At 38.1% G+C, this 17552-nt stretch overlaps 2 protein-coding genes across 6 annotated transcripts; one reads left to right on the top strand and one right to left on the bottom strand.

Annotated features, from left to right (window-relative positions):
* Positions 1-2709: 2709 nt before the first annotated feature.
* LOC117427667 (E3 ubiquitin-protein ligase MARCHF3-like) lies at positions 2710-7157 on the top strand. The gene is made up of 5 exons (XM_034045852.3): positions 2710-2872; positions 4150-4406; positions 4713-4917; positions 5470-5676; positions 5891-7157. The coding sequence occupies exons 2-5, from the start codon at positions 4207-4209 to the stop codon at positions 6050-6052; spliced, it is 774 nt and encodes a 257-aa protein (XP_033901743.3). The 5' UTR covers positions 2710-2872; positions 4150-4206; the 3' UTR covers positions 6053-7157.
* On the bottom strand, positions 6740-17552 carry LOC117429913 (lamin-L(III)-like). 5 transcript variants are annotated; one of them, XM_034049863.3, is made up of 12 exons: positions 16708-17551; positions 14775-14931; positions 14347-14472; positions 13919-14089; positions 12726-12851; positions 11896-12116; positions 11076-11280; positions 10840-10947; positions 10396-10515; positions 10005-10118; positions 9502-9572; positions 6740-8808 (listed from the first exon to the last, which is right to left on the bottom strand). In XM_034049863.3, the coding sequence occupies exons 1-11, from the start codon at positions 17091-17093 to the stop codon at positions 9534-9536; spliced, it is 1773 nt and encodes a 590-aa protein (XP_033905754.3). In that variant the 5' UTR covers positions 17094-17551; the 3' UTR covers positions 6740-8808; positions 9502-9533. The 5 variants fall into 5 exon arrangements, 4 of the variants coding, with proteins under 4 accessions (XP_033905754.3, XP_058854916.1, XP_033905752.3 ...); XR_004548442.3 differs by having other exon boundaries at positions 9502-10118; positions 16708-17552; XM_058998933.1 differs by having other exon boundaries at positions 6740-9572.

The raw sequence follows: 17552 nt of genomic DNA, 5'->3' as shown, positions 1-17552 counted from the left end.
GTCTGTCCGTACTTTGACAGATGCCTTAACTGCATTGTGAGGATTTCCTCCAACACAAAATTCTGAAAGTGCATTTGCACAGCATCAGAAACAAGATCATCCGCTATCCCAAAATGTCAAAAGACTTCAGATAAAACAATTGCACTTCGCTACTTCAAAAAGCTTAACTCTTGACAGCCAGAATGCAAGCCAAATACACTGGCCTGACCCCTTTTAAGGGCACTGATGGGCAAACCACTAAACCATAGCTAAATATATTATCAATGCTTCGGAGACACTGTTTTGAGAGACTCTTTGGACTTTAAAGCAGTCAGACAACAGGACCAGTTCTGTCAGCTTACAAAATAAAAAAGACAGAACGTTTATCTGATATGCAGAAAGCTGCTCGCTTGCCAGCTGAATAAGCTTCAATCTCTTTCCTTTCGTACACCACAAGTAGCCCTAATGGTAAATTACTTGCCATGACTAAAGATCTTACAGATGCCCTTTTACCTCTTTTGATTCCTCATGCCCGTCAGATTAAGGCCCTGAGGTGCTATAGATTTCTCCAGTCTAACTGCCCAGACAAAGGAGAGCAAGACTTTCTCTGTTTCTATTGCTCAGAGGCTTCCAGGAAGATTTCCCCCTCAGCAGGGATTCTTTCTTAGTGAACTAACCTTCAGGCTGTGTAAAATAAAAAAAATAAAAAGCAGCCATAGACACAGGGGTCTGTTTTAATGATCTAACATCATCCCCTTGGGGGGGACGGCACCAGCACTATTGGTTATTAGAGTTGGAATGGTAGGATTTAGATCCACCACTTTTAAAACTCTTCAAATAAATCTAACAGTCTGCTATATGTTACAATGCTGTTGCTCTTGTGCAAAGCACCTTAAAATAATGGTCCACTATAGAACTGTCGCTGGAAACAACTTCAATACAGGCAGCAGGCATTATGCACATATGAAAATCTTACTAGCTGTCTACTTCTTAACTTGTTAAGCACATATACTAATGTGAAAGGTCACGTGGCTCTTGATGTGAGCTATGTGTGCCTGTGGCGCTGAGCCCTTTGGAGTAGATAAGGTGGTTTCATTGAAGCTCATTATCAGTCTGTTCCTGGGAAGTCTGCTCTACATGACCTGGCCCGGGATTCAGAGGAGCCTGGAACTGGGAATAGAGGAAGTTCTTTTGGAGTTTGTTTTATCTGTATGTTAATCTGCAGAGTCTGGGCTCTTTATAATAAATCCCAAAGTGTCTAAGGAATTATTCACCCTCTCTGTCTCCCTGCTCATGATGGAATTTACAATGATACCCATTCCCCCATTTATTTGGAGCTGCTTGTGAATGAATAGCAGATAGGATTAGTACAAATGCAACAAAACCACATACAAAAACAGAATGCTAATAGCAGGTTATAGGGGGGCAGGAGGCTTCCTATAGTTTACATTCCCTGCACTATTTCTCTCTATTAAATTGAATTGAGAGAATACCTCTTATATGGTTTTTATTTAATGACACAGTCTCTAAGTAAATGGCTCCTGTGTACTCAGCATATTGCATGATCAGGGAAGGGCTTTCATTGTTGGTACAAAAGCTGACCTTGGGAGACAAATTCCCGCCACCACAGACCTTCTGCCATTGAATTTAATGAACAAAATTCAACTAGAAGTGAAAGCCGTGCAACTGAAATTCAAGAAATCTGAAATACAGTCTGTATTCTTTATCTACAAAAACTTCAGTGCTGAACCCAGTGGTGAATGTCACTACAATTTACTGCAAAAGTAATCTGAGTGGTTTTGTAAAATTCGTGTTCTTTCCAGTAGTTGTGGCACCTTGCCCTTGAAAGTAATAAATCCGATTACTGATAGTTTTCAGCTTTCAGTAACAGGTGGGCAATAGCACTTGGTATTACACTTCACTATTGTCAGTGTGTACAGCTAATAAAGAAATACAATCCTAAACAGTTTTTGCTTTAAAGATTTCTGCATTGAAATTTAAACGTTGAAAATTAAGTATAGCATGCATTAGAATGCAACCTAGTCCTAGTCCTAGAACTTAGAAAGGGTACTCTAATTCAATATCCATAGTATGATACCAAAGGCACTTTGGCATTGTTATATATATATATATATATATATATATATATATATATATATATATATATATATATATATATATATATATATATATATATATATATGAATTATTAGTTTTAATTGTTAAGGCTTTTATAAATGGAGAATCCAGTTCTTATCAGTTTTGTCATATTTTTAGTATCAGCAGATGTTATTAATGTCAGACAGAGTTGTTCTGTTCTTTCTGTGTACAGTACAGTACAGTATATATGCACTTTAACACTGTTTCTGCCATGACAGCTTCTGGTATTATAAATACAGTATATACAGCAATCAAAATAAAAAACTAAAGAACGATAATATATCTCCAATGTCAGGCGAGGTGGAATAAAAAAAGGTGGAGATTTTAGAAACTGACTAGCCACTCCAGTCAGTCTCGGAATAAGATCCGTCAACCTGTAATAATAGCCACAAATTACCATAACGTCTGGCAAACTGAGATCCTGCAATAGCAACGTCTAACTGGATTATTGTGCTTTAGACAGTAGGTGCCCTTGGTGTAATTTGCAGTGATGTGAAAAGGATTTCCATTTGTCTTGTCTGTGCCTACTTTGCAAACTAATCCTCCTCTATTCTCACACCGACCTTGAGCCGCTCGCTAATCTTTAGTGTGAGCACAGACAGAAAGAGTCTGCTGAGTGTGCCTTCTGAAACAAGCCCTTATTACTGTATGAGGAGGACTCCACTTTTTCTGGGGCTTTTGCGGATCATTTTTTTAACCATGGCTATACAACCTTCCTGCAGTCGTCTTTATGGTAAGGTTTTAAATAAACTTTTATGTGCACGCTGTTTTGCCCTAATTTGCTTACGATTGTAAGTCTCCCTGGATAAGGGCGTCTGCTAAGAAATAAATAATAATAATAATAATAATAATAATAATAATAATAATAATAATAATAATAGTCACATTTTCATCTCAAGCATAGTACATATTTTTAGAACTGGACTGTATTTTTTTTTAAACCATCTAATAAGGATATTTATTTACTTACTAAAATTTAAAGTTATTTTAATGCACGTTGTTTAATAGTTGCTGGGTTTAAAATATTTTAATTCAACTGTGATGATCTAGAGGACAGACACATTTGGAAAACTGGATTTGGGTAGAAATAACTAAGCTGTTTCAATATGTCATTCATTTTTCAGTTCTTTATTCCTGCATGTAGTATGGTAATTTATTAGAATTTTGCAAAGTAACCTATTATTTTGCCTATTATATTCACTTATTTCTCATACAATTGTTTTTATGCTTCTATTGTGCTAATACAGCACAGTATACAGTACTCAATATACATTGCATTTTGTCAATTTTAGTATGTATTTATATTTGCTTTAAGTAACACATTTTTAAATATGTGTTGTTATACCACTGTGTGTGTAAAAAGAGGCCTGTCATTCAGTTTCTATCTAAAGTATACATCTTTACAGTGAAGTGACAGAGAAGTTATCATCCCTAACAATTCAAAGAGCTGATGTGAAACTAAATGAAACAGGTAGTTGAGTAGACTGGTGTTTCAGTGCATGTTTTTAATCAGTGTTGTAGGTGTGATGGGGAGTTTATTTTGTGTAAAGCCTGGTTCAGCATGGTTTTCTCTTCCGTGCTGGTTTATATGTTAGAGATGTGTTATTCTGAGGTGTCACAGCAGGGTAATTCACTAGTTCACTTGACTGCCCTGTCTTTCATCTCTGGAGGCCCGGAACTCAACCCAGCTTGGGTTACAAGTGAAATGAGTTTGATGGACTCAGCCAAGCCTGCAGTGGGCCTGCAGTGTCACACCATCAACAAACAACATGGCACACTAGTGTGTCTTTAAGCAAGCCAAAACCTGCGACAGCAAGACCGGCAGCGTAAAATGTACAGCACACATACTCTTAACCTAAAAATACGACAGCTCTACCAAGTGACATTAATCACCAGGATAAAAAGATTACAAAATGAATCGTTTCCATGGATATCAATGGCCAGCAACCAAGCTACCACAGAGAAGAGTACATTTACTACAGTCTTATCTTTGTTTCCTCCAATACGCAGGAATACACTCTGTATTTTAGGATGATCATGCTGATGGTTTTTGAATAAAGGGAATGGATGGCACCCTGTGTAGCTACCATGGACACTGAGGAAACTCATGGTGTTTTGTCAAGCAGACTTCCAACAGTGGGCACGGCCGTGCAGGAAATACCCTCAGCTGCATCTTCGGAGGACGTGCAATCGGCTCACTGTGTGCAGGAAGTACCAGACTGTGGAACTCCTATCCAGTCAGCTGTTACAAGCCTCAGCACATATAGGTTGGTGAGATACACTTGTAAAAGCAGATAAAACCAACAAACCAGGTTCTTTACATCCTGTGTATTTGGATTGTTCAATTATATGTTGAATTAAAAAAACTAATGAAACAACCTTAATATTGTTCTAAGGACAAAAAAACAAAAAAACATTTAACCATCAATGTGCTATACGAAGGTGGGATGTCCCTCTACTGTGAGTCAGTACAGGGTTTTCACATGCCCTTCAGCTAGTGCTAATGTGGTTAGGAAATCTGAACACAGGCTGAAATTTCCGCTCATGCTTTTTTTTTTTTCTTCTTTCTCAAGTCTTTGCAATGAGGAGCCCTTCTGTAGGATTTGCCACGAAGGCAGTAACAATGGGGATCTCCTGTCTCCATGCGAGTGCTCTGGTAGTCTGGCGATGGTGCACAGGAGTTGTTTGGAGCACTGGCTGACAGCCTCAAACACAAGTCACTGTGAACTGTGTCGCTTTGAATTTGCCATGGAACGCCTGCCAAAGCCACTCAGTGAGGTAAAAGAAGTGGGAAAACAATTACAACGTGACCGTCTGTATGTCTTAAACGTGATAGGGTTAGGAATTATATGTGATGGGGAACTAGATGTAGGGAGCTTGGGGATCCTACGCTGCCCTGTACTGTTTTCTCTTTTATTTACTGGAGCCAGCATTATAATGTCGCCCAAAACAAAGAGACACAGTTGAAGTAGAGTCAAACAAATGGATTCATGTAAATTGCAGAACTCCAATGTATTGTTGATCTGTAACCCCACTTGCCCTCAAAAAAGGATTATAGAATTGTTTGTCTTTCCACTGTACTGGGCATGGAATCATGGATTATCCCTGTATTTCATTGCATGTTACAATAACGCTAAGAAAAAGAGAACACATAAAAACATTATTTACACTGGCCATATCACGAGGCACATTTTAAGGGTTTGATTCTCTATTTGCAAGTTACACACCATCTGTATAACATAGTCTAACATTTCATTAACAAAACGAGATGTTAACGTAACTAAGCCCCAAATGAAAAAAAGTTTAAAACTAATTTTTTTCACTTTTCAGTGGCTGGAGAGTCCGGCTATGCTGCACCAGAGAAGAACACTGTGTGGAGATGCCATCTGCTTGATGTTCATAACTCCATTAGCAAGTCTCTCAGGCTGGCTCTGTGTCCAAGGGGCAATGGACCTTTACTACAGCAACAGTATGGAAGCTATTGGACTTATCGTTCTGACTCTTGCACTATTCACCATCTACCTGTTCTGGACAATTGTAAGTATAGTAATTATGCAGCTCACTTATATTTTAAAACACTGTTTATTGCTTCATGTTAAAACATTTTCAAAGTCGGCCCCTATTGAAAGAACTGTGAACTAGGATGCATACTACTTATTTCATACAAATCAATGATCCTACATATTTGATTAATGTAGTACACAATAGAGCTAAGCCCATGTCATTTGTTCTTTTTTTAAATTTTGGACAGGTCTCTCTACGCTATCACATTCATCTCTTCAGTAAGTGGAAAAAGACCAATCAAAATGTTCGGCTCCTAATTCCACAACCAGCAATATTACCCTGCAGTCAGCAACACCCGCTCCTTGTTGAAAACTCAAGCAAAGACAAAACGAAGGAGACCGTGGTTTAGCGGGATCTGTTTTTCTCTCCAGGGAGAATTTACAGAATTGGAACTCTCTGTGTGTTCCACTCCAGTCTGCTCAATTCTGAAAACACGGAACTGTAATTATTTGTCATTATTATTATTATTATTATTTTTAAAAGTTTGGAAGCTTCCAGTTTTGTTATCTTCTGAATTATATTGTTTTCTTACATTTCAAAACATTCACATCAAAGACCTTGGAAATTTTAGATATAAAAGCAGTCAGCTGGGGAGACTTAAAACCATATTATGGAATGTCATGAAAAGAAGTTGAAAAATTAAAAAAAATAAGCGAGTAGTGCTTGGTTGTGCAATTGAGATCATTCAAAGCTGCTGATTTTTGGTGCAACCCTTGACAATTATCTGTAACTGTTCAGTTATTATGGGGATCTGATAACTCATTTTTTTGGAGGTGGAGGAGACAGAATCTGAATATCATCCCATTTAATTGGAATCATCAAAAAGATATTAGTGTCAGGCTTGTACTGTAATAAGAGTGCTGGCCACTCACTCACTAACCAAACATACCATGTAATACTTGGCAGGCCATGAGAGGTGACTCAAAATGCTACATTTTATTCCAGATACCAGTGGGTTTGAGAAATCTGTAGTTAAAAGCACATTTTACATTTAGGCATTTCAACAAATCAAGAAGTACAGAACCCGGACAATGTATTTTCTTCAATAAAAAAAGGCTTTATTTAAAGTAATACAAAATAATGTCTATATTTTGGTACAGTATGCAAGTTTAATGATCAAATGACCGAAGACACGTATGGGATTTCCCACACAAAGGCAATATTCAACGTTAGAGTAGAGCGTCTGCGTGCCGACAGTATCACGTCTCCATTTTCCTTAACTTTCACATTTTCAGCATTCCCACACAACTGATGCAATTTAAATGTGTAGGTGCAGCCAGTGTAATTGCAGTGCTAAAGGGACCAAAATGAAGCAATATATTTGTGACACAAGATAATGCCATTTACAATAAGGCCATTAACTCGCTGTGGTATATATGACTTCACAATAAATGACTTGCAGTTACATCATATTCAGTGTCCTACAAGTTTTGTACACCAGAAAAAAACAACAAACATATATCTAGCATTTCAACTCAAATAATGGGGGTAAAAAAAAGGATCTTATGAACTGTGCAAGAAATCTATGCAGGCACAAATTACATTCAGTGTGCTTTGAAAATTATTACAATTTGTATTGGTAATTAATAATTTATCTAAATAGCATCCAACAGTAACATACTGGCAAAATAATATTCCAAACTACCAAAACATTTGGAGAAGAACTCGTCAAAAAAAGGTTTTAATAAACACATACACTTTACCCAGTGACAGAAATTTGAACTGCAGGTTACACACTGATCCAATAAATAGCTGTGTTACATATTTTAATTTACATCAGTGTATAAAAACGGACATATTCTTCTTTGGCTTAAAGACAAAATAAAAAGGGTTAGGATTTTCACCTGTTTGATAGAGTCATTTGTGAAAGTGCTAACTGTGCGATTCAACAATAACCTACACTCACACTGGAAGATTGTGAAGCTCAGCAGCAGACTGTGCAATTAAGAGGCTCAATGGAAATATACTGTACATCTCAAAAAACACTTCTTGCAGTTGAGCATTAAAATTATATTTCCTTTAAAGCCAGCAAGATGTGAAATAGTGTGCAATAATGCAAAGCTATACTAAATCTAATAACCCAATACCTCAATTTTAACAGACATAATAATTAAACCAAATGTCATAGCACCATGAAAATGTAACGAATACTGTAGAAGCAGGGAAATCACACACTTTTTTTTCTTTCAAAACACCTGTGCTGATGAAGATTTATGAATTTTTTTCCAGTTTTTTTTTCAGTTGCCAAATTACAGCACAAGCTATTACATGGAAATCCAGACATACTTTCTTCATGAGACCTTATTTTTACTTCATAGTTAGTCCCCCTATCCCTTCTAAGAATGCTCTACAGGGACCTCTGTTGGAAACAGTAGGTATAAGTTAAGCTGTAAGGCTACAGTGTAGTTTCTACCAATACTACTCCCAAACAATACATAGCTTTAGTGCTGCAACGCCCCTGGGGCAATGAATCCATGGTCCCATTGTGGAGAAGAGAGAAAGCTGCCGTTTTCAACCAAGACCTGACGAATCTCTGTTCCATTTGCATGCCCACCTAACCAGGTTAAGTTGCTATTTAAATGAAATCTTAGAGGATGCAGCAGATTAGCCCAGTCACACACTAATGTGTTGAGCTACTGCACAGGCACACCATGACGTGTATTTTAATCAGATTTAACACAACGTTCTTACCCGCTGGATACAATGTGCTTCCTCTGACGTATTGGGATTAAAAGAGAGCCATGTGTTTTTATGACTGGTCCAGTTCTTCCCTTAAATTTTTAACCTTCATGGAAGATCTCTAATAGCCAGTTAAGAAAAGGCACCTTCTGAGGTGAGAGAAACTGAATAATCAAACAATTTCATTGTGTTGCAACCAGTCCAGTCCTCATTCCTCCCCCCCACCCCCAAAGAATACCCAACAGAAAAATACCAGTTTCCATATAAAACAAAACAAACAAGTGCAACTCCAATAACAGCATCTTTACATTCCAATTCATTAAAAAAAAAAAAAAAAAAAACACACTGAAAAGTAACGGCTTCTCATTGGGATTCCAAGATCTGCTACATAACAGAACAGCTGGGATCATCAGCTCTATGAAGACCCTGCAAAACAGATTCAAGATTCATTCACAAAAAATATTCATACTGATGCATGTGAATACAGTGGGGTTATAGAACATGTTTGCTAAGCCATTCCCATTAACGTACAGCACATATACAATTATATTGGGAGCGAGACAGCTGTTTTCCATGCATAAGCTACAAATTATATTTACCATGCAAAACATGGATGTGTATGTACAAGGAAAGTACCTTTCCCTAATGAGGGTTGTGAGTGCAGGGGAAGCCACAACTAGAATGTTAATGCAATATACACCAAGGAACACAGAAAAAACCTACCGCCCCCAAATGTTCAGCTTTGAGAATTCAATCAAATACTTAGTGAAGGGCATCTTAAACAAGATGCAGCATCTAATTTACGGTGGGTCCCCATCCGACAGACGAGTGATACAGACAACGTCTCAGCTGGGTCTGTATCCAAGGGTCGCTGATCTTTTGCATAAATAGTACAAGGCAAATTTAACTTACTATGTAGCAGATGATGTATCTTGCAACTTTACCAGGGAATTATAATACGTGTTCTTGCTTGGGCAGTGCATTAATATTACATATCTTAAAGGCTTTCAGCAGTAGAAACAGCAAGCAAATAACCAGGACGTGGCAAGCCGGTCAGTATAAAAAGCTGAGCAAGCACGGGAGAGGGGGAAGCACACAGGACTGCCCTCATTGCCTCACCTAATTTGTTGGTTCATACAACCAGAGGCAAATCATGAGATGGAACAACATTTCTTTTTTCTTCTTTTTGGCTAAGATACCAGGCAAATGATAAAAAAAAAACATTAAGTTGCGTCTCTTTCTATCTAAACCATGGAAAAGTACTGCATGTACATTACAGGCAGAAGTGATAATCCTGTTCAAAATGTTATGTTCTGCAAAATGGACACCCAAGGTTTGCATGTGGTCTAAATCGAGTCTTTGCACACACAAGAGGTTTTGAACTTTACCTGACACAGCTTCTATAAATAATGCCTGCTGAATAACAAGCACTTAACAGCTCTCGCTCTCTCCTTATAAATTTATTTTGGCATTGCATTAAAAATAAAGAATAAGATTTAAGAAAAACATTAAAACAATTTCTCTATTTTTGCCTTGGCAAGAACATGCTCTCTATAAATGTAAATTGTTATTTTAATACTTGTTCTGCCCAAAATGCTACAGTGGATAGAGTCCGATATTACCTGTCGTCGTAAGTGTACCTCACTTCCAGTAACATCCTCTTCATCATATTCCTCCTCCTCAGATTCACCCTCTGCCTCTCTCAGGATTCGCACCAGGGTTCGCTCTGCAATCTCCTGCCACCAGAAAACAAAAAGGTAACAGATAGAGCCATTGTTATTGGGGACTGGATAGCACAGTGCGTCTATGCATTAGACCTTCACCTGCGTTCAACTCTAGCCCCGTCTACATCACAACATTAACAGAACCTTTGCAGGCATATTCAAAAAGAAAGAGAGGCCAGGATAAGCAGAGAGACCGATTTGCTTCAGGACACGCTCTACCCAGAGCTTATTCATTACAAAGATCCAAAGAGAAAATGAAAGTGTAAAACATCTCTCATTTCTACGCTACCTCTTTATTGCTGTTCATGAGGACAATCCTTATATTATCCCCTGTACCCCAGGTAGTTTCACTCTTCCAGACTAAATCACTGGGAGGATTAGGACTAACCCCAGTGTTTGATGCCCAAATCTGAAGAGAAAAAAAATAGAAGTCATAATATTGTGTGTTGGCCTGTGGTCTTAAAAGCCTTGTATTTAATTTTTCATCACAGCTAACAAAAGCAGTTCATAAAATCATAAATGACAGTGACAAACGAAACCCCAGAGTACTCAATTTCAACATCAAGTGAAGTCATATAGTAGCTCTGTAGAGCTTTTAAGGCAATGATACTGAAAAGCATAGTCCAGTACTGTAACTGCAAATGTTTTTATTATTAATAACAACAACAGAAGTTAGACTGGCTTCACTAAGTTACAGAATAAAGCATTTTCTCCAGTTACCAATATTACTTACAGTGACCGTCTGTCCACTTCGAAGCACAAACCTTGAAGGAAATTTATATACAACATCTGACACGGACAGAAGGTTTCTTTTTAGCATCCACCCACCTAAAGGCTGGTCCTGCAAAAATAATAATAATAATACTTTTAAAAAGTGGCCCTTAATGCAAATCTGTCCCTACATGTTCTACAGACTCACACACTGATGATATTAGATCATGAAAAACAGTTACTTTAAAACCTACCTACCTCCTCAGAGTTGTTTCTAAGCTTGACAAAGTTCCCTTCCAAGTCTAGCTCATCAACAGAAACAGGCCCGCTGGAGGAGGAATGCTGGGATATTTTGTACCTGGGGGCTTCACTCTGTGTCTCTACAAGTTTCCTTTTCTTCCCACGCAGCTTCCAGGTACGAGACACAGCAGTTCGCTGTGCTGGGCTTGGGGACAGGTTCAGTCTGTAACACAGCAGAACAGGGTCATTTAAAACATGGAAATACAACCAGCCTGCAACACTAATACTGTATCTCAGGAAAAGGTGACAACACGCGGAATGTTTACTGGTGGTCAATCTGCGAGGAACAGAGATGAAATGAAAAATATCTTTAACAGGGTTGTTCCGGAATGTAAATACGCTACAAAAAGTTTGGCTCTTAACTGTCCCACCTCAACCCCTGTGAATTATTTTGCAGATATTTCTGGTTGTAATATTAGTATCAGTAGTATACATTTTCCATTTCTTGGGATGCTTATGGGCACAGTCACAACAAAAACAGTATGGATATTGTTTAAAATGCCTGCCTCACACTTTCAGATTCTTATAATTGTTAATGTTTTCTAATATGATTACGCCTGGGTGCTGCAAAATAACAGCGTAAAAGGCGACATACAGGTTTTTAAATCGATCAATAAAGTTACAAGCTTCCTGAGAAACAAACATCCATACATACAAAAAACACCATGTGTGCTGTGAGCTCAAGTGCACATAAAAACACATTTTCAATAAATATCCACAACTATAATACTTAATTACTTCAAATGAATTGGACAACTATTGTTGCAGTACATCATACCTCTGTTCTTCTCCTTCCAGCATTTTCCTGTAAGCATTGATCTCCATGTCTAAAGCCAGTTTCACATCCAGAAGATGCTCATATTCTTCCAGCTGGGTCTGCATTTGCCGTCTCATTTCAGTCATTTCTCTGTCTTTCTCAGTTAGGCGTCGATGGCTTATCTCTCTCTCCCGGTCCAGTGCATCCTCAGCTTCCCTTAGTTTGGTCTCCAAGGCAACATTCTAGGAACAAGCATATCAGTAACTACTGTATACATGGGTCTAGTTGAGTATCTGAGAACAGCTGACCACCTTGCAGCAATCAGTCAAACCAGGAATTTAAAATTAATACATTAGATTACACAGTTCATTTGAATACTTTAATGACGCACACAATAGTGTCTCTTAATACCACTGCCCTATGCTCATGCTGTTTGGAGCATTAAAATAGACCCCTGCATGTTTTGTTCTAAGATTCTTATGAGCACTGAGGATCATTACAAAAAAAACAACAAAAAAAAAAACAAGAACAACATTGCCCCAGGTTGAAAGTTCTTTAAGCAGTAATACTTATATCGAAATGTAAATAGTATAATACGCACTTTAAAAGAAGATTAGTATATTGTGCATCTTAGCTTGAACATTCTCTGCGCAAGCAGTTATTAAATGGATCAAGCTTGCCATCTAGGGCACCCAAAAGGGTATTGCAACTAAACTAAAGAACAGATCCAGAAATGGTGCAAGATTTTGTATACTGTGGACAAGTAGAAAAGGGAAAAAAGAAAGAATATGGCAGGGTATTTAGAGACCGTCGCTGGCTTTAAAAAAAAAAAAAGAATAGGATTACATTACCTGTTCCTGATAGTGGCCGAGCTGAGAGGACAAGGTTTCAAGCCTCATTTTCGACCCCATTAGCTCCTCCCTGGCAGAGCTGGCAAAATCACTGTTCTTGGCAGCAGCATGCTGTGCATTCTCCAGCTAAAACCACAAACAGCAGCAGTGATGAGGAACAGCAGACAGCGAAGTCTACAACTAGAAGGACCGTTTAAACTGCTGAACATAAAGTTGCAAATAATATAGTGGAATGAAGTTTAAAAAGTATGAACTGATTTAACAAAGTTTCCTAGAACAGTGGTACATTCCACAAACTTGGAACCTCTTGGGATGAACATTCTGCTGTAACCAAAACATTCTCTGATGCCATAATGTGTCCAGGTTATTCATTAATTTAAAACTGATGATTCTACATATGTGCAACATTTGTATATTTATTTAGACCAACATCAACACGAGCCTTCACAATGAGATGTGTATTTCACAGACTACCGTGGAAACTCATTTCTGTTACTGTGCTTTACGCTACCAACCCTTTTCTATTGCAGAAACTACTGAAGAGGACATCCTTGTGATGTATTTGCATTCGGGAAGGCTTCTATCTAAACACTGTAGTTCATAAGCCCTCTGACACTACATGACTTTACATGTTTCAGTACCTTTGTAAGAGCATCCACGTTTTCCATCTGGTTTGCTACCACCTCTATCACTCTCCCTTCTACCACGTTTTGCCCTGCGTTCTTTTGGATACCTGTACATTGCTGCTCTAACAATCCTCTATTGATCTGCTGTTTCATCCTAAACTGCATCACAGTGAACAATATGAAAAGGGTCATACAAGAAGAATGGCTGTGGTCTATCACCATATCAACAAAGAAAGTGATTTACACCTACGCATTTCCTTTGGCCAATGTTAGAATACACTTCTGCTCTTTGATTTTAAAATGGTTTCTAAACTATTGTATTCTTAATGCACTTGTTAGTCTATGATTCAATTGTTAATTGATTTAAAATCACAGGTAGGTCCTATTGACAAATCACCAATTCTATGTTTTTAATATCTGAATTTTTTTTTTTTTTTTTTTAATGTCGAGGTCAAAAAGCAAACTATAACTACTATAAACTATTTGCAAATTAAAGATTTAATTTGCAAATGTGGCGGTTGATGGTACAGTTTTTTAGAAGTCTGTTGGGAGTCTGAGAAGTGTTACCTTGGCAATAAAGTTTCTTTCTAGCTCCTCCTTATACTGCTGGATTTGGCCTTCATGTTCCCTTCTGAGCTGTTGCATGGCCTCGAAAAACTTGCTGTCAAACTCCTTCTGCCGACCAGAGTCAATCTCAACCAGTCTAGTTTCAAGACGACTTTTGGTTTCCCTGAGTTCCTAAAAAGATTATTGCGAGCGCTGTGTAACAACATTTTCATGAAGATACAGTATACTGCTTTATTGTCCTTATTTTAAACCAAATGATCCACTAAACATTGAAGAAGGCTTAATTTAGACATACTAAAAGAAACAAATCACTTTTAAAAGGCACCGTCTTCAAAGGCTACGGGGAACTTTACAAAGAGTCTAAGAAGACTGCAGTGGATGGTATAATATTCAAAATACAAAGGGTCAAAACATTGCCTTCTACATACTTCTTCACCGATGTGTTTCTGAAACTCCATTTGTTCCCGTAGTGTCTGCATTTGATTTTCAAGGTCAACTCTTTGCAGCATTTCATCGTGGAGCTGTTTCTTAACATCATGTAACACAGATTCAAGCTGTAAAAACACAATACAAAAGTCAGGGATCTTTTTTTAACAACAATAAGTAATGCATGGGATTATAAATACTTTAAGCTTTCCTGTTTAACTAGTTACTCAGAAAACTGGTTCTATTTATCAATCGGAACCTGATCACAGTAAAATCTTACAGCATTGCTTTGTCAAAGTGCTTATTCTATATTAAACAAATAAATTAAAAAAAAACGAAATGGAAAATGATCAAACATTAACAGTGAAGCACTTTATTTTACACCAAACACGGATAAATAGATTTAAAAAAAAAAAAGAGCGAATCTTACATTGGCAGTCTGAGCCTTGAGTTCAAAAAGTTCACTTTCTAAACGCCTGTTTTCAGCCAGTAAATTTGCCAATTCTGCCTCTTTGGAGTTCAGTAGAGCTTCAAGATTTCTCAAGCGGCCCACAGCAGCAGCCAAGTCAGTCTCCTTTTTATTGTACCTGAAAACAAAGACCCATTGGTAAAGCCTGGAACTCTGTTTAACAAACTCAATAAAAATAGCTAGTTTCAACATAAATGAAACCACGAAATGCACAGAATGTTTTGTGCAATCCACTGAAACTCCTTCATCACCGCGCCAGGATCCCATTGAAAATGAGATAAGGCACATCAAGGGATCTTTACAGAGAAAGATATCTGAATGTGAATTCTAAAAAATAATATATATATATATATATATATAATATAAATATATATCACACACCTATATTATATTATAACATGTCCTAGCCCAATGGAGGACTGGTAGCCTATATTATATTATAACATGTCCTAGCCCAATGGAGGACTGGTAGCCTATATTAAGAAATATTTCAAGTTGACATTGCAGTTATTTGTGTTGCCTGCCACACAATTAAGTACTAGCCTAGCATTTGTTCTATAATCTTTAAAACTAGTTTTCATCATTGTGCCCCTTTGAATTGCTACTGTAGCACAGATGTACAGTAGATTGCATTATAAAAGGAAAAGCCTCCATAACCACAGGCAAACAAAGACTGCAGAATGTGACCCACTTTAGAATGGAACATAAGCCTCACTAACCTGTGGTGCTGACCACCAGGAGAACAGTACTGACTAGCTTTACAGCACCAATGAAATACGCTACTGTATAAAGACAGACCTGCACTTTCAGTTTGAAATCTAGACCCCATAGCCTACTTGGCAACATGTTGTAATTTTGAATTCTGTAATATTAAAGAGAGGCATGTTGTACTCTTGCAAGCATCATTGGTGTGGGTTATTGGAGAGTAGTTCAATGCATAAAATGCTTATCTTGCTGTAGTAGATAACTCCGGTACCACTGCCAAATATCTACAGCTACTTAACATACCAGCCTTGCCTAAATGTGTCCCAAAAATAGGTCCTGGACAGCCATAAAGAAAAGGCTTTTGGCAATGGTCACTTTGAAACAAAAAAGGCCAGTAATATTGGAATACCAGTTCAAATGAACCCATCATCAAATGCACTGAAGCGATCAGAACCACATCGTTTATTGTTAGTAGTTGTTACTCAGGACCAATAAGGTATAATTTAAAATCACAGATAAGGAGCCTGACCCAGAAATAGGACACATATTCTCATTTATTCACGGAGACCCAAATGCGTTTAGCAGTGGGGATTTCAATTCCAAGGAACAACTCACATGGCCTGTGGCCCCACAGTCCCCTATTTAAAATAGGGGACGTGAATCAGTAGAACATGAAACAGTTGACCATGTATAAACAGCATTTCACCAAAATAGAATCTTCCTGGATATTTTAAGTAGCTTTTTGCTGCACATGCACAAGGGTGGTGGTCTGAACCTTTATCTACAGAATATGGCTTACAATAAAACCCCACGCGGGTACTGACCCAGTTCTTGAATCTGTACCTTTTACTAAGGCCTCAGATATTTTGTTAAAAAATAGTATATCATAAATATACTGTTACAGTAAAAACAATACTTTTTTTATAAGCGTTGCAGTAGCTAAAGGCATATTTTGTTCATCGTGTGACCCAATTCGGCTTTCACGTAGGAAAAAAAAAAAAAGTTAGTTGAATTGTATCTAAATAAATATAAACATGTAGTACAATACTGTTACATTATCGAGGCCTGCATTTCTTTCTACAATTTAAAATGCAATGATCATCCTAGCCATGTGCACCTGTTGTACAGTGAACAAAAATAAATCAAGCCCTGATGAAGGACGAACTTTACTGGCCTATTTAACGTGTACCTTATCTGTAGTTGTCGGTGGTCCTCTGTGACTTTGCTAAACTGAAGTTGAAGCCTAGCCCTCTCGTTAGCCGTGTTGTCCAGCAGTTTCCTCGCGTCGGCGAGCTCTGTTTCATAGAGCAGCCGGATCTTTCCCATCTCCCGGGACGAGGACTGCTCTCGATCCTCCAGTAGGAGCTGCAGAGATGCTTTGTCCGTCTCTAGCGAGCGGACTCGCTCAATGTAATTCGCCAGGCGGTCATTCAGCTGCCTCAGTTCTTCCTTCTCCTGGAGGCGGCTCAGGCGAGTCGGGCTGGAGCCGGATCCTGCCGGGGACACGCCAACGCCGGTGCTCCTCCGAGTGCTCCGGCCTGAGCTGGCCGGAGTCGAGGTAGGCATGGAAGCCATTGGAAAACCAAGCGATTATCCTGCCAAAAATACGAGCTCGTTTACGCAAGGAAGGGTACTTAATTATGTATATCGGTTATCTCCCCCCACACAGTCTTTAAATTGATTTTTTTAAAAATAATGATCACATCATTTATGTAATTTCTTAAGCAGAAGCCTTGCTGCCTCACCGAATTCCTACAAATTGTCAAAAATAACAGCTACCGGCACCTAATTAAAAACACTAACAACACACACACGAAATAAAATGTTTGTATTAAAAATTCCAAAACGCATACAATTTGAAGCAGTACGTTTTTAGTTTCCTAAACAGAGACAATAATATTTATTTATTTTAAACCCCTCTCACAGTAACACAGACTCCACTCCCCCCTCTGAACCAGCTGGTGAGAAACGGCTCGTACGAGTAAAAATAGTGATGTCACATGACTTCACAACTGATGGAGCGCATTGACAATT

Source organism: Acipenser ruthenus, chromosome 24, assembly GCF_902713425.1.
Source record: "Acipenser ruthenus chromosome 24, fAciRut3.2 maternal haplotype, whole genome shotgun sequence".
NCBI lineage: Eukaryota > Metazoa > Chordata > Actinopteri > Acipenseriformes > Acipenseridae > Acipenser > Acipenser ruthenus.
The sequence above is the reverse complement of the archived record's forward strand: the minus strand, read 5'-3'. Positions and strand labels throughout refer to the sequence as shown.